This window comes from Electrophorus electricus, chromosome 8 (assembly GCF_013358815.1).
Source record: "Electrophorus electricus isolate fEleEle1 chromosome 8, fEleEle1.pri, whole genome shotgun sequence".
NCBI lineage: Eukaryota > Metazoa > Chordata > Actinopteri > Gymnotiformes > Gymnotidae > Electrophorus > Electrophorus electricus.
The window spans coordinates 25,120,492-25,142,967 of record NC_049542.1 but is presented as its reverse complement, the minus strand read 5'-3'; the positions used below and the strand labels follow the sequence as shown (position 1 = coordinate 25,142,967).

At 41.1% G+C, this 22,476-nt stretch overlaps 1 protein-coding gene and 1 long non-coding RNA gene across 6 annotated transcripts; one reads left to right on the top strand and one right to left on the bottom strand.

Moving 5' to 3' along the window:
• Positions 1 to 4,347: 4,347 nt before the first annotated feature.
• On the top strand, positions 4,348 to 20,752 carry si:dkey-89b17.4 (zinc finger protein 646). 5 transcript variants are annotated; one of them, XM_027016088.2, is made up of 6 exons: positions 4,348 to 4,533; positions 8,012 to 8,102; positions 8,200 to 8,289; positions 12,127 to 14,840; positions 15,245 to 16,381; positions 17,474 to 20,752. In XM_027016088.2, exons 4-6 carry the CDS (start codon positions 12,340 to 12,342, stop codon positions 18,465 to 18,467), a joined length of 4,632 nt encoding a protein of 1,543 aa, XP_026871889.2. In that variant the 5' UTR covers positions 4,348 to 4,533; positions 8,012 to 8,102; positions 8,200 to 8,289; positions 12,127 to 12,339; the 3' UTR covers positions 18,468 to 20,752. The 5 variants fall into 5 exon arrangements, with proteins under 5 accessions (XP_026871889.2, XP_035384693.1, XP_026871890.2 ...); XM_035528800.1 differs by lacking the exons at positions 8,012 to 8,102; positions 8,200 to 8,289 and adding an exon at positions 16,457 to 16,549 and having other exon boundaries at positions 17,472 to 17,556; XM_027016089.2 differs by lacking the exons at positions 8,012 to 8,102; positions 8,200 to 8,289 and having other exon boundaries at positions 4,349 to 4,533; positions 17,474 to 18,441; positions 19,458 to 20,752.
• On the bottom strand, positions 19,558 to 21,964 carry LOC113581149. The gene is made up of 3 exons (XR_003411041.2): positions 21,902 to 21,964; positions 21,605 to 21,741; positions 19,558 to 21,506 (listed from the first exon to the last, which is right to left on the bottom strand). It is a non-coding gene; the product is annotated as an uncharacterized LOC113581149 (long non-coding RNA).
• Positions 21,965 to 22,476: the final 512 nt, after the last annotated feature.

Genomic DNA, 22,476 nt, shown 5'->3' with positions numbered 1-22,476 from the left:
CAGAAACACTTCATTGCCACAGGAGAGAACTAAGGACTGCAGAGAGACGATGGAGGAAACCTCACCTAGATTCAGACCTCAGCTCATACAAGTCTCTCCTTTCCAAGTTCTCACTGGAAGTAACATCTGCAAAGTCATCCTACTACAGAGAAAAATTTGAATCATCAGCATCCGATCCATGCAAGCTCTTCACTATTTTTTTTCTTCTCTCCTGAATCCAATCACCCTCCTTCCTCATTTCTTACTCCAGAGGATGTTATCACCTTCTTTGTGGAGAAGGTTGCAGCAATCCACCAGTCCTTTTCCTCTGTTCCCACTCAACCAATGTGCATTACCCAACATCCAACTCTGACTTCTTTTTTTCCTCTCTCCTCAGATGAAATTCTTCAACTCCTGACTTCCAGCAATCTGACTACATGTCTGCTGGATCCAATTCCTTCCACTTTGTTCTAGACAATCGCAAGAGATCTGCTTCCTTTCATCTCTGTCATCAACAACTCCTTATTTTCTGGATACATGCCAACTGCATTCAAAACTGCCAGGGTGGTACCAGTCCTCAAGAAGGTCACACTTGACGACTCCAATGTTACCAACTACAGACCGGTATCACTTCTTTCTTTGCCCTTGAATGAGCAGTATATAATCAATTGTCTCTTTTCCTCACCCAGAACCAACTGCATGATCCCAATCAATCTGGCTACAAACTGGCATGTTCTACAGAAACAGCACCCATAGCAATGATGGAGAAACTTCATGCTGCTAAAGCTGCCAAACAGTCATCCATTTTGATTCTTCTAGCGCTTTCAGCAGCCTTTGACACAGTGAACCACAACATTCTTCTTTTTCTTCTCTTCAGGCTTGGTGTAACTGGCTCTGCTTGGAGATGGTTTCAGTCCTATCTAGAGGGAAGGTCCTCTCAGGTGACATGGAGCCACATTCAAACCATGTAGGTGTTCCACATGGCTTAGTATTAGGCCCCCTTCTCTTTGTATACATGTTCTTTTGATGTAATATCTTCTCATGGTTTTTCCTACCACTGCTATCCCGATGACAATCAATTATTTCTTTCTTTTCCACTCTCTGACACGCAGGTCTCAAGACGTATCTCAGCATGCTTGACTGACATCGCATCATGCATGACAGCCCACAACTTGAACCTCAACCCCAGTAAAACAGAGATTCTGTTCATCCCAGGTACTCCCAACCCTTACCATGACCTCTCAGTTTCCTTCGAGAATTCCCTGTTATCACCATCCGAAGCTGCCCTTAACCTGGGAATAACTGGACAACCAGTTGTCATTCTCAACTCATGTTTCTAATCTAACCCGGTCTTGCAGATTTCTCCTTTGTAACATACGAAGGATTCGGCCCTTTATCTCAGAGGAAGCTGCCCAGGTGCTTGTACAGTCTCTTGTGATCTCAAAGCTAGACTACTGCAACTTGCTACTTGCTGGTCTTCCTCTAAGAGTCATCAAACCTTTACAACTTGTCCAGAATGCAGCAGCACGACTGGTCTTCAATCTTCCAAAGTTTACACGTTACTCCACTGCTGTGCTCCCTTCATTGGCTACCAGTAGCTGCAGGCATCAGATTTAAAACCTTAATGCTTGCCTACAAAGCTAAAAATGGACCAGCCCCCTCATACATGAGGTCAATGGTCAAAGCCCGATCCATACCTCAAGTACTTCTCACCTAAAGTATGGCTTGGCTTCAGGACTCATGGACAACAAGCATCGAGACTATTTTCTGTCCTGGCTCCAAGATGGTGGAATGAACTCCCACTTGCTGTCCAGATAGCAGAGTCCCTCGCAGTCTTGTACTTTTGTAAGTTGCTCTGGATAAGAGTGTCTGCTAAATGCCATATATGTAAACATACACAGCACTATAGGGCAGTAGCAGAGAGCCACTGACATACAAAAAAAAAAAAGTAAAAACATTTTAAGTTATGGGTGATAACTACATAAATAAACATGATTATTTGGCAGTTTGAGGGCAGGGGTAGTTCGGTTGTTAAGATACTCCACTAGCAATCAGAAGGTTATCAATTCAAGCCACACCACTGTTGGGCCCCTGAGCAATACCCTTAAGCTTCAATTACTCAAGTTGTACTCATTTATAATTGTATGTCACTTTGGATAAAGGTGTCACCTAAATGGCATAAAAATATTGAATGGAAAAAAAATCATATAAAGATGTGCTACCATCTTAAAAAATAGTTATAAAAAGTAACATATATTAAGATGCAACACACCTACACTGATAAGTATATAGTAGTATAAAACTACATATTTGATATAATTTAGGTGGCCTCCACTCTTGTGTCCCAATGATGTAAGATTTTTATCTGTCCCTAAATCCATAACTCTGGCTAAATAAATAAAGCAATAAGAATGTTCTACTCTTCTAACACTTTTCAAAACTATATGCAGGGGATATTAGACCCACCACTTAATAATCTAATTTTTTAGGGCTCATGTCAGTCACAGGCCCTTCATCTCCCCATACAGTGCATACGAATATATGCGCAACATTCATAATTGATGATGCATAGATGGTTAACCAAGTGTTTCCAGAGTGTCTATATTTTATAAAAATATATACAGGTCGAATATAAGAATTTTGGCATATAACCTACAGCACCCACATTTAAACATTAAGTGGGTTCCATAAATAAATAGCTCAATATTAATAATATTAATAAAAATTAAAATAAAGCATTTTGGCACTTTAGGTCATAAAGCTGCATGTTTGTTCTGTCTCACAGACATTTTTTCTTTTGAAATATTATAGTTATTAAGTCCTCAGATAATTTTGCATAAACAGAAAACAGAAAATAGCAAAATACTGTATTTTGAACATCAGAAGGAGAGAATATTCATTATTTTCTGCCAATATTCATGAATGTTTTTATCTATTGCAAAAATGGCTGAGTGCAAAGTGGCAACTATGTTAGCAACAATAAAGCCATAAAAAACATGATTCTGAAGTTTCTTTTGCTATTCAAACATAATACATGTACCTGGACAGTTTATTTTGTTTTTGTTGTGGTTGACTGCTCTCTGCAAACCAAATTGCTCTTTCAGGACAATAATCAATCAATAAATCTATCTATCTATCTATCTATCTATCTATCTATCTATCTATCTATCTATCTATCTATCTATCTATCTATCTATCTATCTATCTATCTATCTATCTATCTATCTATCTATCTATCTATCTATCTATCTATCTATCTATCCAATCTCACCAAACTGATTCATCACATATCCTTTATGTATTTTCAATTAAAAGAAGCTTGTTTAATCATTCATTCCTTCCTCAGTGCATTTTTGCAATACTACAGTTTAGCCACTAGTGCATTTTGCTGCTTGAACAAATTGTAAATAGTTCTTATCTAGTATATATGTGAATTTCTATTTTTTTACACTGTGCTTATTCTGTTCCTCCAGCAGTAAAATACAGATGGAAATGTTTGAAGTGGACTGGGATGAAGAAAATCTCCTTATACATCTTAGTATTAGTGAAAGTAATTTGTCTAATCTATCTTCAATGTAAACATTCCATGTGGCTTCATAGTGCATAATAGCTGAGCTACATCTCACAAACTAGGCTACATGGGAGTTTATTAAAATTAATGTTAATATTTGTAAAATCTAGTCACTAGAATGACTTTTTCATGTATTTCATCCACAACACCCCAACAATAAAGATATTAAAGAAACTTGGAATAGATCTCATAAAAAGGTTAAAAATAAACAAGGGGTAATTGAGCTTACGTCACTGAGTACACGTTTACGGTGTTAAATACTGTATGCTTCTAAAATAAAATATAGTAAAACCAAAACCTATGGGTCACTCTGGTTAGTTACCAAGAAAGAAACATCTAGTGCTGTGATTGAGAATGAACATGGTGTACGCCTACATATTCTGAAGATGGAGATACGATAACATCTTTTGATGCCATATTCATACAAGGGAGTCATTTAGGCCTACGTTTGATTCAGTAATAAGATGAGACTGAGGAGGGCGACTCAGTGATCTACTAACAGTTTGTTCTCGCTAATGATGACAAACTAACTAAAAAAGTGTCGATTTGTTAATAATACAACTATTATTGCAAAACGTTTTTTTTCCTTGACGTTAAATGCAACTGTGGCTATCCAAGACCACAAACTGTCGGCTATTCTTCAGATCCCCGGGCTTTTCTGAAATAGTAAATATTATTGCACGATCGGCGACCAACTCTCAGGACCAGTAAGCTTCGATAAAATAATGCTTTTGGTCGGACTGTGTTTGCTGCCACCTCGGACCTATTCTGCGCAGAGTGACGCGGCGAAGTGCGTCTGTAGCTCCAGCCCCACTCAGCCTGCAGGAAGTGTGCGGAGCGGACTGGGGGAGAAAAGACGGCGTCGTCGCTCTCGCTTGAACTGGGGGGCAAAAATTATTATGGCGAGCGAATGAACTAGTAATTTTGTGTGCAATCCGAAACGTCGTCAACCTGCTCGGTTGTTGTGCACATCTATTTGTCGGGTAAGTCGAGCATTTTATTTTTTATACCATCATTGAAATACAGCTCGTTTGCACAGATCTTTGTGTTGATTCAAAGCTTGCTAACTGGTCAGCTATCTTCTTTTAGCTAGCGTGCTAAAGGGGTAGCGGATCTACAACCATTTCCATAGTGATATATTATCGAGTTAGGAGGATAATGCCCTCAAGATAAAAAAAAGCTTTGAGCGACATCCGGATTTTACCTTTTTGTTATTTTAATGATTCCATTATATGTGGCCAGCTATATTTTCTACACCGTAACTTCCGTTTTTTTTCTTAGCATCGTGGGGGGTTGCTAGCTAGCTATGCTGTTAGCATAGTTAGCATAGCTAGTTAGCGGGTATCACTACACCCACAAAGCCTGCAGGGTGCTGTCCGGTAAAATTTCACATTTTAAGAGTATCTGCACTTAGTAGTTGCAACACAATGGAAAGGAAATGCGAAGCATCCTCTGCGCAAATTCTGTATTTCTAACGAATTATATTGAGATATTTCGTTTTTCACACTTGACCTGGCTAGCAAGTTAGCCGACTAGCTAACGTGTTTGCACAGCGAATTGCATCCGACGAATCTCTAAAAGGAATCCTGTGGCTGGACATTTCCCTCCTTCCACGACGTACATGAACGTTAATGCTATTTGTTAAGGCGATTTTCGTTTTGTAAATGTACGATATATCCAGATTTCTGGTTTAGCTCGACGCATCGGCTCGACGCATCGGCCTTGACGTTGCCTAATTTGGGGAGTCGTCCATACAGGGGAAAATAACACGGAATGTCGGCGGCAAAGCAGGGCATCTGCTTTGTCCGAAAAAAAAAAAAACAGTGTTGGCGGTTGTGAATCAGATAGATCAAGGTCACAATTAATATTTTAGGATTGCAAATAATATAGCGTTTGTAAGGTAATGCATGTTTCTGTGTCTTTGAGAATTTATATTCCGTTTCCGCCAGCGGTATACACGGTCGTTAAGAGTGTTTTTCCCGCAGTATTCTAGTGAAAAAACGGCGAGTGCTTGATGGATGAGTAACTTTCTGTATAATTTATTATTTAGTTATAATAGTTTACCCGAGTTTTAATGTTTCACAGCAAGCGCTCCATTCTATAATCTAAAAAATTGACCGTGCTAGTCGCTATTGAACAAATGAGAAAAGTAAACAATTGAATCTCCAGCCGCCAGTGCGCTTTTTTCATCTGTGGTTCGCGGGAAAGCACATTTTGAAAGTTAGACTTTCTGTCTTAGTGCGTTATCTCGGCATTAATATGAAACTCTTCGTGCTTTCAGATCACACATGTTTGTCAGCCATATGAGACATTTTAATCAAAAGCAAGTGTTAACGTTCTTTTTAGTTATAAAAGGTGATTCAAACCCCAGGTTTTAGTGTGCTTCAAACAGGAATGCAGGTGAATAGCATACTAGATAATGGTCCTTTATTAACTACTAATTACATTTATATTATTGGGGAGCTTTTGTAAAAACAAACTTTGTTGGGTATCTTGGCTAGCTAAATCTCCAATGGTTAAGATGTCTTGATAGGAGTGTTACCTTTTGTCTTTCCGAACCACACTTATGCTAGCTACATATTTCTGTAAAATTGTTAATTAATATGTGACTAATTATTGTGAGAGCAAATGTTCACAATGAAATGAATTGAAGCTAGTTTAATCTGTAACATCACCTGTATCTTCCTCAATTAAGCAGACAAATTTGATAAAAGTTTGGAATGGTTGATGCTCATAGTTAAACCAGTAACTCAGAAGGTATTAAAAGAAGAAAGTTGTTAAGTTTACTTTTAATTCATGCTTCTCTTTATTTGTATGCTATTGTATTAACCTCTTTGATCTTTTAAACTGTTAATGGGTTTCATTATATAGTTTCACAAGTCTAAAGTCAGAATTCTTTGGCTCTTGGATTAAACGTATTTGCCCATTGCTTTGCCACTCAAAATGTCTTGTCTTATACACAGATTTTGCATTTAAAAAAATGTAAGATGAAAATGCACACATCTGGATTTCTACAGATGTATATCTCTCAGTATACAAAATAGTGCCCCCCCTCCACAAAAAAGCCCACACCACCTGCATGAATTTATACACACTCAAAGCAGACAGAATAACAATATCCCACGACCTAGAATTCAACTGCTCATTCTAGCACTGCATATAATTTCCTTCTGAATGTAAACAACAGATGACGGGCGACGAGAGTGGAAATATTTTTGAGAAGCTGGACCCATCTGGCGTTTCGCTACGTGGATCTTGACATACTTGATGAGACTAACGCATCCAGATGGTGTGGAGACAGAGTCCACAGGTCAAGCTGCATAGCCTGAGGGCCTGGGGGGGGGTTTTCTGCTTTCACAAGGCCCACCCCCCTCGCCTTTACACTGCAGGCTGGATGTGTGCGTCACATAGGTGACATTACATCTGGAACACTGGAGCATTCCATGATGCTGTATTGTCACCTGCTATGTTTTAGCTAGGAATCCTATAGTTTATTTGGCTGTAACAGCAATATTAGAAAATGTTTAATTTTCAGCACTCCATAGTACTTTATTTATCTGCTGTTTGTTTGTTGATTTAATAAATCCATGTGTTTGTCCACATGAAAATATAAAATGGGTTTTTGTCATGTTTCAGGTCACATAGCTGTTGCAACTTGTGGTAATACAATAGCAGTTTTTTCTTTTTTTCTCTTTTTTTTAAACCCCCCCCCCATGCTGCCATAGATGGCCTGTCAGCCATTTTGAGTTAAAAGGTCTCACAGTGAGATGTGGTACAACCTTGGCCCTGAATTTCACATTTAAAATTCAATATTTTTTTGTTCAACAAACACTTAAAAAAACCTTACAAATTAAGTACATAAAATGGCCTGGCCAAACAACCCTATAGGCTCTGAGGGCATCAGTGTATGTTGTGGGTGACAGCAGCTTCAGATATTTGATCTGGAAAGACCGTGACTATAAATGCACTGCAAAGGAAGAACCATCACAGGATTCGTCATTCTCTGAGCTTCTTCCTTAAAAAACAAAACCATGCAAAAATAAACCTAGTTTGGGAAAAGGAAAAGTGTTTTTGCCCAAGGCCCTGACTCCCAGATGACACAGGACATTATCACTCACTGTGTTAAGGCCTTACCCATCTTTACCCTTTAATAGGCTTTACTGAGGAGTAATGAAGCAGGGGCTTTTAAGGGGTTATGTACATTTAAAATTAACAGTGGGGGGTGTAAAAAGAAGCTTGTTATCTAAATTTTGATACTCTTGACATTATGGCAGCTATCATGTTCCATTAATTAAAATTATATCCATAAATAAAAGCTATTTGTACCATAAGCCATTTTTGAAGTGTTTTGCAGTTCTCTGTTTAACTGAGCAGAAATGCTCTAGCAGTGTTTCCTAATCCAGCCCTCAGGGACGCCCACACGACCCACATTTTTTTTTTTTATCCCATCTTCCATCACAGCTCCACCAGGTACTCAGATGTGCTGGGAGCTGTGATGGAGCTAAGCTGTGGACTGGATTGGGAAACAGCATCACAGGACTTTATGATGAAAGTACGTAGGCTTGGACTTGTGTATTCAAATGTGAAGCTTTGGGTTTGGACATTCTTAAAGCTGTTTTAAAAGCCTGCTTTTATTAATTTTTGTGCAGTCTGTTTCAAGCAGTTCAGTGCTGATGTATCTTATCATCGCCATTCAAGAAAAACCCAGTTGCTTTCAAATATCAGCCGTCCCAAGTTTGGTAGGTTCATTTTCCTATAGCATTAACAAGACTAGTATCAATTCTAAGTTTAATTAAATGTTTTTATTGGTATCACAACAATAAAAATATAATCGCTATCCTAAATGCTGAAATGGTGTGATATTTTAGTTTTTGAGTTATGTTGCTCATATCCTTTGAAAACCTAAGTTGGTAAGGGCGTCATATTACACTTTAAATCATGTGAAACACGTACACCGATAGCATTGAATTGTTGCTCATTATTTATAATTTGTGTTTTCCCATAAATCTGGCAATCGATGAAAGTTGATTTAATAAGTATTTACAGGAAACAAGTTCATTGCAATTCACAAATGCACAATTTGTTGTGATGGAGAGAATTCTGGAGGTTGTTAAATGAGTAAAAGATATTTGGGAGAGTAGTTCTTCAGACAGTGCAGATAAATACTTATTTTTGATGTTTTTGCATTTTTTGTTCATAAATAATTCCTCACATATTTGGAAAGCTTTAAATGAATGTAATTCAATTAGTTTTCAACAAATGTAATGCAGCTCTGGGTAATTCTTGGGGTTAAAGCTTCCTATGAGTAATGCACTCTGACATCAGGTAGGTAGGTAAGTAGGTTCTGATTCACAATGCTCTTATGGTTGTATTTTAATGCTAATCGTCAGGTGTTAGCTGTATGATATTGTTAACAGAGCTGCCAAGCTCATTGGGTGAATTTAACTGGCAGGTAAGTTACCATGGTTGTTGGCTAACCTAACTAACCTAAGTAGTGCTGACTTGCTGTATGAAACAGTAGCTACAGTTATTAGAGAACGGTATTAAGACCTCATAAACAGGGAGAGGCAACTTTTATTCTTTGCTCTTATATTCCCCAATTATTTGCAGAACAATTAAAATTCACAGAGACTTGCAGAGATAGGGCATGTAAAATGCCCTGCATTCTGACAGCTAAGGACAGTTAAGCTCCCTGGCTTGACAGCTGTGTTAATAGATCTCCTGCAAGGAGATTCTGTGAGGTAGCAGAATGTGTCTGGAAATTTGACCTCAAGCCTTTTTCACAGGGTGCAAGAATTTGCAGACAGATAATGACAGAAATGTATGCATAACGTATTCATTCATGCTGCAACAAGAACTGCTAAATATGAATGTAATTGTTATTGAATGTGGTAAATCAATACTGCTTTTCATTTCTAAGGTCTGACCTGTTGCAAGTTATCTGTGGTGTTCTGTGATTAGAGGACAGCAAGTATTTTCCAATGGCTGACATGTTAATATAGAATTGTTAATCCTTTCTGGACAAAGATTAAAAAAAGCAAAGCTTTAGAGTTTCGCCTTCAAACTGTACTTGCAATTCATCATTTAAGTGTTGACTCTTAAGATTTGCTACATTCCTTAAAAATAAAGAAAAAATTGGAAATGTAAATGTACTTTTACTTGGATTTGTAGTAATGGTTTTAATTAAATGTTAGTGATTTTTCATGCAGATATGACTACATATATTAATTTTTTCCTGGCCACTTAAACCCATGTAATGATTTAATGGGGGCAGGGGTAGCTCAGCAGTTAAAATACTGGATTAGAAGGTTGCGGGTTCGAGCGCAACCATTGCCAGGTTACCACTCTGGGGCCCCTGAGCAGCGCCCTTAACCCTTGTTTGCTCAAATTGTACTTGGTCACAATTGTAAGTTGCCTTGCATAAAAGCTTCTGCTAAATGCTGTAAATGTAAGTGTGTGTTGCAAGCTAAATCTCAGTCTCCCTCATAGCATTTTTTTCTTTACAAGTTCATTTTTGATATCAGACAGTGACACAATATGAAGTGTGTTGAACTGAAGTTTTCTAGGCCTTATGTGCTCAGATTAATATCTATAGTTGTCTGGTGCTGAAACCAAAGTTCACATCCAAATATCTGTGTCTTTTGTGTTCAGGTGCAAATAACGCAAACTGATATCGGCTGGATCCAGATGATGACTGCGCCAGTTTTATTTTATGAGGATTGTGTGCAAAGATGGTAGACTACCAGTACAGCAGCAAGCTGGCAATATATTTGACATTGTTTAGTGATCATCTTTTAGAAAAATGGCTGTTACTTTTCTGCTTAAGACCAAAACAAACTCAATGTGATTTAATTGGGCTTTCTGTAGTCACTAAATGTTTAAAGTTTTTAATCAGTTATTTAATTCTGAATAAAATGGCGCTTCCAGTTGTTTCCTTGCTAACTGTTGGTCATGTCCTGCAGTGCTATGTGAGGGGCAAAATATTCTGTTAAACATTTGCAGAGCTGCTTTAGGGGACCTTTCGTGTTTAAAGTACGTCAGTATGACCCTTATTGTAGCATACTACATACCAAGGCTGAACAATATATAGTTTGTTAATTGTTATTGCAGTGTCGTCCTTTGCAATTCGAATGTCCCAGAAGACTGAAATATGCAAATGACCCCTGTTACAAATCACATAACACTTTGCATGCCGTGAGTATCCTGTCCAGTCTTGTTCTGGCATTCCAGATGAGAATTGTTTGGGTTTTTCTCTGAATCATGGCAACATGATTTAAGTAAAGTAACCATTTAACCATCTTATATCAAGGGTTTACCTCTTAATACTTTGTAAAGAATGTCACCATTGCAATATAATATATAGTATAATCACATTGAAGTAGTATTGTTCATGTTGTCTGATGTCTCGCATAACTTGGTAAATATGATTCCACTTGTGTTCTTTGGGGTCTGCTTTGATTGAAGTTGTTTTGATTAATTTTGTTAAGTGGTTCATCCCAGCAACTTGTGTGAATTATGCAAATGTATTTGTGGATAGTGTTCAGTTGAGTTTCACATAACAGAATTTAGACTTTATCATAGGTTTGTTTGAAGGGTCTTATTTTGAGCGAATGGTGCGGTTGAATTTTTGTCCCATCAAGCTCTAAGATCATTGTTGGGTGATGTTGAATTTCCTGTTATTTACCATGGATTGTGTGTGTTTGTGTGTTTCATAAATGGTAGCGCAAAAACATAAAAGATTGTGACTTAAAAGTGAGAGTAAATGGAAAAATATAAAATTTGTTAATACATGTTAATTTAGGCCGCCATAATTAAACTAAAGAAATCTTGAATGACAGCTACTTTTTTTTGGTTAATTTGCATTGCATTACAATCAAGTAGATTGAGACATTTAGTCAGTGGGAGTGTTGTGTGTCTTTTTCGATGCATCAGGCATTTTGGTGCATTTTGAGTAAGCCAGTGTTAAAATTCAAAGTTAAAAATTGATTTCTGCTTAGACCTATCTAATGTCTCACAGCTTTTAAACATGTTATGACAACACATTTAACAAAATATTATGCTTGATATTCATTAACCATTTCCAATATTTTATAAATTTAATTATGCAGTATTTTTTATTAAATAAATTATTATTGAATTTGTAGTTGTAGATGTTGATAAGACAGATTTCTATAAAAAGAATTTCTATAATGAGAAGAAATGCTTTCAAAGTCTGAAATAGGAATACATCAAATATACACTTGGGCGGGTTGGGGGTGGACAGTAACATAGATCATAACTTTCTTGGAACAGTCCCCTGGTCAACAGTGTTTAGATTTAGTTGTTTTTTATTATACAAGTTTTAAAAAATTTTTTTTAGTTAATTCTGTAATAAAGGTCTTTCACCTTTGATGCCCAGTTATGAAGTTCATTAGTCACTTCAATATTTGTGATTAAAAACTCAGATTGAGGTATTAATATGCATGTTCAGTATAGTGATGGTTCTTTTATCAAATAATATGAACAACTACATGTCAGTGTGACTATATGCATTAAAATAATGTTTTGATATCTTTTTGTCTCTTGTATTTTCTCAGCTCCCATCTGGTGCTCCTCATCTGTCCAGACGCTCTCTGATCTGCTGGGACCGAGTGGAATTGAAAGGCTGATTGGAGAGAATATCTGCCTCCCAGGTAAAATGGCTGATACCACAGAAGCAGAGAGCTGAGCATCACACATTGCCCCCTTTCTTCTATGTTCGAGGATCATTTTATGTGGACATTTCCCCCTTCCATTTCAATTTTCTCATCATGGCTATGCATGATATGAACCGTGCCAAGGGTTACCCTTGCAAAGAATGCGACATGATATGCCCAAGTACACCTAGCCTCCTGGAGCACATGAAAGCCCACTATCACCAAGAGGGGAGTGGCAGATTTGAATGTGAACAGTGTGGACGCATTTTCAAGCATGCCAGTAGTTTGGCTTCCCACAAAAAGTCCCATGAGATGGGCTCTTTCCAATGCCCAGTGTGCACCAGAACATTGCCCAATGCGGTGGCGCTGAAGAACCACCTCCGCATTCACACTCTGTCTCCTAGTGCACAAACTGAAGAGGAGAATGAGGATGGTGTTGATGAAGATAGGGATTATGGTTTAGCACAAGATCTTTCTGACACAGGTTTCCGGGGCCACCTGAACAGCAGCGGAATGATGACGAGCCATGACCACGACAAGCAAAAATCTCCAGGATCCGAAGATGCTTGGGACAGACCCTTCAAGTGTGACCAGTGTGACAGGACCTACCGTCATCATGGCAGCTTGGTCAACCACAAGAAGTCTCATCAGGAAGGCACTTACAAGTGTACCATCTGTTACAAACAGTTCAGCAACCTGGCTGCCCTGAACGCCCATGAACGCACCCATTCAAAGTTTAAACCCCCTGGAATGTCCATGGGAAACCTTGTGCCTCAGGTGTCGTCTGAGCCTCGACCACCTGCCCCCCAAAATGATGACCTGGCAGCCTGCTTTTGCCACCTCTGTCAGGTTTCCTTGCCCAACAAGAGTGACTTTCAGGAGCACATTCTGTTGCATAATGCTGCATCGTCTTCGCTGGGTTTGACGCGGAGCTTCCCTGGGATAGTGCCCCACAATCTCAGCACTGTCCGTTCCCCAGCAGTCAACCCTTACACCCCAGCTCTTGGTGATCCTCTTCCACTTCCTCCTTTACCTGACAAACGTTATGATCAGATGCTTGGCCCTCCTGTCAATAATCCAATCTATACCTGCGCTTACTGCGGGGCTGGACATCCTGACTTGGAGAGCCTGAAAATTCACTACCTAACCCATGAACCTCATCCTACAGCACATGCTCAAGAGGGCCCCTCTATTCTAAATTCAGATGGCTTGAGCTCCAACTCCCAACCATCTGTATCTTCACCCAGTGGGGAATCCCGGTCCCAGCAGCAGTCGTCATCCATTGATGATGGTGACCGCAGATTCAAGTGTCAAGAGTGTGGGAAAAGCTATCGGCATGCTGGGAGTCTTGTCAATCACAAGCGCTCCCATCAGACGGGGCATTATCAGTGCACAGTTTGCTGTAAAGAGTATCCTCACCTTGCAGCACTTCACAGCCACCTACGCAGTCACAAATCACGCCCGAATTCTCAGAGTCTAAGTTCAGAAGGTGACTGGCTATCTTCTGAGCCTATGACTGGGCTAGACTCACAGCAGAGCTTTGTGCATTCTCAGGATCAAGAGAATGGTGCAACAACTCCCATCTCGTTACCTGGCAATCTCGGTGATGCAGCCCACTTTGTTCCAGATGGTGGCCATAGCAGTGGCCTGGATTCACTGGAATTCCATGACCGGTTTGATGGCTCTCTTGCTCAGGGCAATTCCGGCCACTCTCCTCTGCCACAGAATCATCGCCAGGCAGATCGGCATATGTGTGCCGATCAGGGCAATATGTCCAATGGGTACATGGGCAACATGGGCTTCCACAGCTCAGGGGGTGCGTCTTTACCAGCTGGCAGTGCCAACCTCAAAGAAGGCAGCCGTCAAAGACGTGGACACGATCAGTATGGAAGTGGACAGGGCAGTGGCAAGAGAATGGAAAGCAAAGAGGATGACGGAGAAGTTTACCAGTGCACAGTCTGTGGGAACCATTATGCCAGTCTTCGGGCTCTTCGTAGCCACCTACGCAGCCATGGCGTGAACCAAGGTGCAGGGCCCTCCTCTGCGCTGTCCCCCATAGGTGAGCAGGAGTGGAGAAGACGGCAAGAAGGTAGCGAGGTCAACCTACTGATCTGTAGTACCTGTGGCCAGAGTTTCACCAGAAAGCAGGACCTGCTCAATCACCAGCTGGTACATGGACCTCCCCGACCGGATGGATCCACACAGGGCTTGGGGGGCAGCAGCTCTAATGCTAATGGCAAAATGGATGGAAGGAACCACATTTGCGTTGACTGTGGCATGTTCTTTGCAGATCGCCATCATCTGATCACTCACCTGTGTCCAGGCAAGGCACGAGGCGGAACGCTGAACAAAGACATGAATGGAGCTAAAGGGATGACTGGTGGTGCTGGGACCAGCAGTGGTGGTGGCCCTGTGGATCACCGGCAGATGACTGATTCTGATGATCGGCCACACAGGTGTGACCAGTGTGGAAGAGGTTACAGGCACCCTTGCTCCCTTCTCAACCACAAGAAATCACACAAGACTGGGGTCTTCCGCTGCCTTGTCTGCCAAAAACGCTACTACAACCTGCTGGCTCTCAAGAACCACCAGAGGACTCATTTTGACTTAAAGAGGTTAGCCAGCATTGCATGTGCCCTATTATACTCTAACTGTATAGTACTCTTTGCATACTTTGACTGTGTATGTATCATGAGTTCCCCACTTGTGATAATCCAGGTCATCACTGAAAAAAATAGATTTGAATCAAATTGTGAGTGTTAAAGCAATGTGTATAACTCATATTTTCATTAAAAAAAGGATGAGGGCAACAGTCATTTTCTCTTTCTCCCACACATGCACACATGCACTGAATCTGTACTTCATAACATCTGTCCCATTTGAGCTTTTTTGTGTAGTCATCTCTCTATGTGTAAGGTCCATGCTACGTGCACTGCATTGTTGTTGTTCCTTTTGCTATGGTGAATTTTGACATTGCCCTCTCATCTGTTCTGGTTTTGTGTGTTTCTCTGTGTTGCAGGCACAAGTGTGAGGAGTGCGGGAAAGCCTTCAAGATTCAGAAGCAGCTCATCAATCACCTCCGCCTGCACGAAGAGCACAGAGCAAAGACTGGGGTTCGTGACCAACGCGTCCAAAGCATGAACCAACACAATGGTGCACGTTATGAGGGGGGGCCGTCTCAGATGCAGCCGATGAGGATGGGAGACCCCAAGATTCAAAACCCACAAATGGGCCCCAATTATGGCCAACCTCAAGGCTTTAAGAAACCATATGCTGGGGCAAGGGCCCAGCAAGTGGATGATGGTAGTGGCCGACGTCCATTTGCCTGTGACCAGTGTGGACGCACTTACCGCCATGCCGGCAGTCTGGCCAACCACAAGAACCTGCACAAGATTGGCGAGTATCACTGCAATGTGTGTAACTCCACCTATCCAAACCGACTGGCCATGAAGAACCACCTCCGCATGCATTTCGCACTCAAGAAGTACACCTGCACTGACTGTGGCAGGGGCTTCAGGAACCAGAGACAGCTTGAAACGCATACTACCAACCAGCTCTGCAAGGACCTTCCTGGTCCCAGTGTGCAGCCCCCGCCGCCCCCTAGTTACGAGTGTAACGGTTGCTCTGAGGGGTTCTCCACGGCTACAGAACTGGCCTCCCATAGTTGCAGCGCCCAGCTCCCTTCCTCCTCTGCCTCTCTAAACAGCTCCACGCTGAGCATGGAGACAGGTGACCTCGGTTCCCCCGAGCGAGAAGAGCGACCCTTCGCCTGTGACCTTTGCGGCTGCTCATACAAGCATGCCAGCAGCCTGCTGAACCACAAGAACACGCACAAGACCGGCAACTTCAGCTGCTCCTACTGCGACAAACCCTACACCAACTACATGGCACTACGCAACCACATGCGCATCCACACTCAGAAGAAGCGTCACATCTGCTCTACCTGTGGGAAGGCCTTCCGGCTGGCACGCTTTCTCCGCAACCACCAGAGGGTCCACGAGGAGGGCCACACCCGCTTTGGCTGCCCCACCTGTGGGAAGAGCTTCCAAGGTCGGTCGGGCCTGGCCAGGCACCGCTGCGGGGACAACCAGGTAGGCAACGAAAGCGGGAGGAAGGCCACTTCAAGCACGAGAGAGGGAGAAGAGTGCCGGTTCACGTGAGTTTACGTCTGTTGTTCGTGATTCTTGAAGTGAACTAGTAAAGATCACAGGTTTTTACATGTCTATTACAGGTATATGATCTCCAATCCGGCTTCCTCGGGACCATACGCGTGCCGGAATTCGGATTTTTCTGAAGTTTGGACAGTATGATTAGTGGAGACCAGATAAGTTACCCCCCTTTGCTTTCAGTTAGCATTATGCTTTAGAATATTAGGCTACCATGATTTATTAGGTAAACTATGTACTGAATAGTTAGATGTGTTTTGTGTTGTGATACAATAAAGACGGATGTCTCCCTCAGTCCCTCCTTATTGTTGTCTCATTGATACTATTTGAAAAATTATGTGGTGTAGATTGCTGCTGTCAGAACTTAGCACTGTTTTTCATATGCTCATGTGACTAGCTGGTTAAATGAGAGAGCTGAGACTATTTTAAACCGATGTGATGGTCCCAGGCATATTGGTTGTTTTTGGCCTGTCAGCAACTAGCAGACCTCGTCATGGGACTTAAATCTTTGTGTTCCCTATCCTAAAATATTAGGAGATAACTCTCAAAGTTTTTAAAATATATATATAAAAAATCTTGTTCCTTAAAATCTACATACTATTACACATCGTGAATGTCATACTAACAAATGTACATTTTAAAGTATAAAAAAAAAACCAAAACGTTTATAGTAATACTTCAGGATATACAGTTTCTCATGACCAGGCTGGTGTTCAACAGGCTGTAACCAGTGCTAGCTTTGACGAACCATATTAGCAGTTTCAGTTAAATTGATTGACTGCCTTGTCAACGCCAAACAGAATGGGTTATTTATGAATTATGTTGGTAAAAAATCCATTCGGTTCCTTGCTTGGCATATTTTTTTAAGTTCTTGTCCAGATTTGGACAGTATGTTTTGGCAGCTGGATTCAAGATCATATACCTGTACTGACCTCCATCTAGTCCTTCCTTATTTTAGTCAATTCTGAACTTTCAGAATACTTACCTTCACATTAATCTAGGTCACTAATAAGATATTGTATAGAATGAAATGGTGAAAAAGAGATTTATCTTTTTTTCCTTCCTGTGTCTCGTCTCCACAGATGTGAGCAATGTGGCCGATCCTACCGGCATGCTAGCTCTCTCCTGAACCACAAAAACACCCACACAGTTGGCATCTACCATTGCGCCGTGTGCCTCAAGACCTACTCCAACCTGCTTGCCCTGAAGAACCACCGCCGCATTCATTCAGAGACACGCCGGCACCGCTGCCCAGAGTGTGGTAAGGCCTTCCGTGTCTCCTCCCAGCTCCAGAACCACCGTCGCATCCACCAGAAGGAGCGCGAGTTCGCCTGTACACTCTGCCAGCGCACTTTCCCCAGCCAGTCCAGCTTCCGCCTCCACCTGGAGATGCAGCATGGACGAGGTCAGAAGTCCTCGCAGCAGCACCAGCACCACCACCACCACCACCACCAGCAGCAGCTGCATGCGGGGGCTTCGTCTGGTGGTGGCTCTGACCTGAGCTGGGGCTCAGGCCTGGACCTGACGTTGATGCAGGCCCAGGGGCTCGACCCCAATGGTGTCCCCAAGCATGGCCCGCCCCACCATGGCCATGGCACCGGGCGAGCCACCGGCCACCAACAGCATCACCACCAGCAGCAGGTGCAGCGTATCCACGGTGACACGGGATGCAAGTCGCACGTGTGCGACCAGTGCGGGCGTGGCTACAGGCATGCCAGCTCCCTGCTGAACCACAAGAACAGTCACAAGGCGGGCACTTACTTCTGCAACTCCTGCCAGAAAGAATTCACCAATCTGATGGCATTCAAAAACCACAGACGCATCCACACAGAGCCCAAGCGCTACCAGTGTCCGGATTGCGGGAAGGCCTTCCGTGTCTCCACCCAGCTCATATGTCACAGGCGCATCCACACCAAGGAGAAGCCCTTCTCGTGCCAGCAGTGCGACAAGCGCTTCTCCAGCAAGTCCAACCTGCGGCACCACCAGAAGGTCCACTGGAACAGCTCGGCGCCCACCAGCAGTGTCACCATGGGCGCCGCCAACTTCTTGGGTATGCCCTCTGGGCCCTTTATATAAGTTATGGTGGGAGTTGGGGAAGAAGGACTGATATTGTTGTGGAGATTTGATGCCAAGGCTTCTGGAGGTGCCAAAAACACCCCTGTCCCCATTCTCTCACTCATCAGTCATCTCTACTTACCCTAGTGTATGAGTTGTGGCTGTGAGTCTTTTTTAATTTATTTTTGTTTTTGTTTTTGTTACATTTTTTTTAAACCTCCCCCCTCTCTTTCGCTCTCTCTCCTTCTTCCGTTGAGCAGGTTGTGTCTAGGTTTAGAGGACTTTCCCTTCACCTCCCTGCATGTTCCCGAAGACTTTGGACAAAACAAGGATTCAGTAATGGATCAGGACATCATTTAAGACTGTTAGTCATAGGCTTGTGTGGCATTTGTAGCCCCTCTCTCTTGTTTGTCCTGATAGGAATGTGAGTCAGTGCCCTGCTAAATTGATCCCTCCCTAATCATAAAACCTTCAAAGATTAACCATTTTACACCGCAGGTGAGACTTGATTGGTAGAGGACTACAGATTTCACGTTTCATAATTCTCTTCATGATACCACTTTGAGCAGGGTTGACAGGAAGGGAAGAGAAAGTGGGAAGAAGTTCTGATCCAGTGTTGAGAGAGGGGTCACTGTAGCTGAGGACAGAGGTTTCATCCCATGTGATTTTTACCCCCACTGCTTAGGGTCAGAGCAGTAAGTAAAGGTTAGTGAGAGTCCCATCTGTGGTCTTGCATATTAAAATCATGTCATCCCATCTTCATCCTTCCCTTGGTCACCTTAAAAACTTTCAATATTTTCAATTAAACACAACTGACTGTTGAACTAAAAAAACAAAAACAGAAAAAACATTTAAAGATGTGTAGGAACTAGGTTGGACAGTGAATAGGTCGTATTTGAAAACTGACTACAGCCGCCATGTTGTGTAGAACTCTCAAAGGTGTTCTTTTTTTTTTTTTTTGTTCTCACTTTTGATGTTCTAATTTTTTTCTAACTTGTGTGTTTCTTGCAGCACGAAGATGAGCTTCAAACCTTATTATTCTGCAGATGACAGCATTGCGCTAAACGGGTTCTCTTCTTTGCGGCATCATATGTGTGTTCCCTCCTATAATTTCAAGATGTTGCTCAGAACCCTTATTTTCAAACACTGCGCATTAACTAGCTAGTGTATAGAAACAATAGGTTGTGCTTTGAAGAAAAAAAGAAAGAAAAAGAAAAACAGGGGAAAATGTATATTAATAGGCTTGTACTGGCATTTGGTTTACCTTGTATTGTATCGTACTTCTGACTGTATTATTTACAGGAAGACTTTTATAAAAGATCACTGTAGTATGCATTTTATTTATATTAACCCTTGTAACCGAAAACGCTAGTTTTAGGACTTCCCTGTTGTAGGAGCTGTTCCAGACACCTCTTTCTGTCTGTCTGTCTCTCTTTCTATTGCTCTTTTGCTCTCTCTCTCGACCCATGAATTCCTTATGACACGGAGTCGAGGATGACAGGACTCCTAAAGAACACTTGTTATAGTGACTGTAATCGCCATTTTTTTGAGGGGGGGGTCTCCATTATTTGTTTATGCTTTTAAGACTTACTTTCCCTTGTACAATAGACAGGGACCTGTAATAATGTGTGTTTTTGATTGCAGTTCGATGAGTGTAAAGATATCACTGTATTGTTCGACCCTCCTTATGTGACATCGTGACGATCCCCTCCCTCCAAAATCCCCCTTCACATGTCAAGATTGGATGTGCCTCAGTCTCATGCTATTAACCTCACACTTTTAAGGGATGGTTTTGTGAAAATTACAATCACTTAGGCAATCTTATTTTAACATTTTTGTTACATCCTTATGGTATCCCTTCTATTTATTAGTATCTTCTTTTTATTTAATTGCATTTGACTATTTCAAGCTCCTTGAACCTATAATACCAGGGACCTCTGGTGCTAGTAAGTCCATGTATTTGGAGTGAAAGTGAAGTTGTAAGGAAAAGTGATATGACTAGAGCACAGGAAGATTGTGTGTGTGTGTATATATATATATGTTCCTATAACCTAAAAATAGGGTGGAAAAAAAGTCTAAAGTATATAACAAAACTAAGTGCGTTAATTTGGGAAGGATTGACTGAACGAATATAAGAATTATGTAAGTTTAACCTTTTTGTTTTCCCTCTTTCATGCATATATATGTACTGCTGACTATACACTTTTTTTAAACTACATTTTGATAATTCATTTCCTAACAGAACTTGTTTGGATTATAACCTTAATGCTCTCAAGTAATGAAAATAAATAGCTGGTAAAAAAGGATTTGCTGCATATTTGAGTGCTAGTCTTGGTGTCCTGTAAGTGATGACGTAATACATTGTTTTATTTCTCTTTTCCTTTCCGAGCCCACATTGAACCACCATCTTTCATTTTGAAAAAAGCCATCAGAACATACCAGAAAGAATTTAACTTTAAGCTTTGTCAATTAAAACTCCTTGTAGGGGGTAGGTTTGTTTTCTTTGGTCATAAGTCAGTGTGTTTTGTTGAAATGTACAAAGATGAGCATATCATTAAGATCTTTTATACTGTCCTGAAATACTGTCAGCCTTTATAACAAGTGACCATTAAGTCATTGTCCTCAAACGATTTTAAAATGGCTTTTGGCACAAATAACCAATATACATTTCATACAATTTAGATAAGTGGTTCTTCATTTTCACATTTTAATTCGTCTGATTACACTCCTTTTGGTCCAAATCAAAGCAGGACTGTCTTCTCTGTACAGGCCTTCTCGTTGATATTGGAGGAAGTAGTTATGCATGATATAGTATGTTCTGATTTAAAATCTCATTGAGTACATATTCGAATTATTTTTAAAAGCTGGGGAATGCAGTGGGAAAATCATGTATAAAATATAAAAACGTATTTAAACGTGCTGAAATCCAGTAGGCGTATTTCATTTCCACATACCTTGCCAATGAAAAATCACGAACAAGAGGTCATTGATTGTTTTTCCTTTAACGCGTTTGTTTTTGCCCACCGTGCTGTTTTTGGTTGACCTACAATGCTTCTTGGACTGTATAAAAAGAAAATCGGTCGTTTATCACACTGGTGCTGTTCTACTATTCAAAAGAGCATATTCAATCATTATCGGATAGCTAGAAGCAAACTTACATATAACAGCCAAGCAAATATAAATAGTGGCATATACGCGATCCAGTTTCAGATCGTAACTGGTGTCCGACGTGTCCGATTTTAGTGGTCAAAGTCAAACGCGGGACAAGACACAAAACTGGCCCTGTGGAAAAAAACTGAAGAAGCGATGAAAGGATTATAACACAGGTTTAACGGGCCACTGCAAAGGTCAGAACAAATGAAAGTCATTACAGCTGGTCATCAGCCCATGGCCTAAGGAGGAAAACTAGGTTGCGTTTTACGCTGGTAAAGTGAATTAAAAAAAACCAAACAAACCGCAGCTTGCTATTTATGGCGAGTTCTTTTTCTTCGTGCTGTTTCCGTTTTTTTCAGCGGTACGTATACGCATCACAAACTCGTGTTTCACTCAGTTGGGCTCGTCTCCTTCGTCCGCCATACTAGTCGCTGCTACTGAAGCTCAGTCCCTGGCTGCCGTGTCGGCGTGACCCGTCTGTAAGATAATGCTAAGCATTTTTTCGATAGTAAAGACCAAAGAACACCGTCCTAGGGCTTTTTAAAAATTTGTTTGCTCCCTCTAAAGTAAAGTGCGCACTTGCTAACTCTACATTTCGCTTTAAATCACTAATCGTCATGCCAATTACATTTGACTGATAGCACAATAAAGCGCACTGATTAAGTTAACTGTTAACTCACCCTAATTAAAATTCACAAAATAACTAGATTATACAATTTACAAGCGTCGCTTTAGAATTACAGGTGCTTAGACGATATGTCATTTTAAATAACATTTCCATACACATGCTAATTTTATGAGGGTCATTTAAATAGCCAACATACAAATACTATATTTTATTAGCAAATACTTCCTTAAGTCTATCTATTTGTGTTGT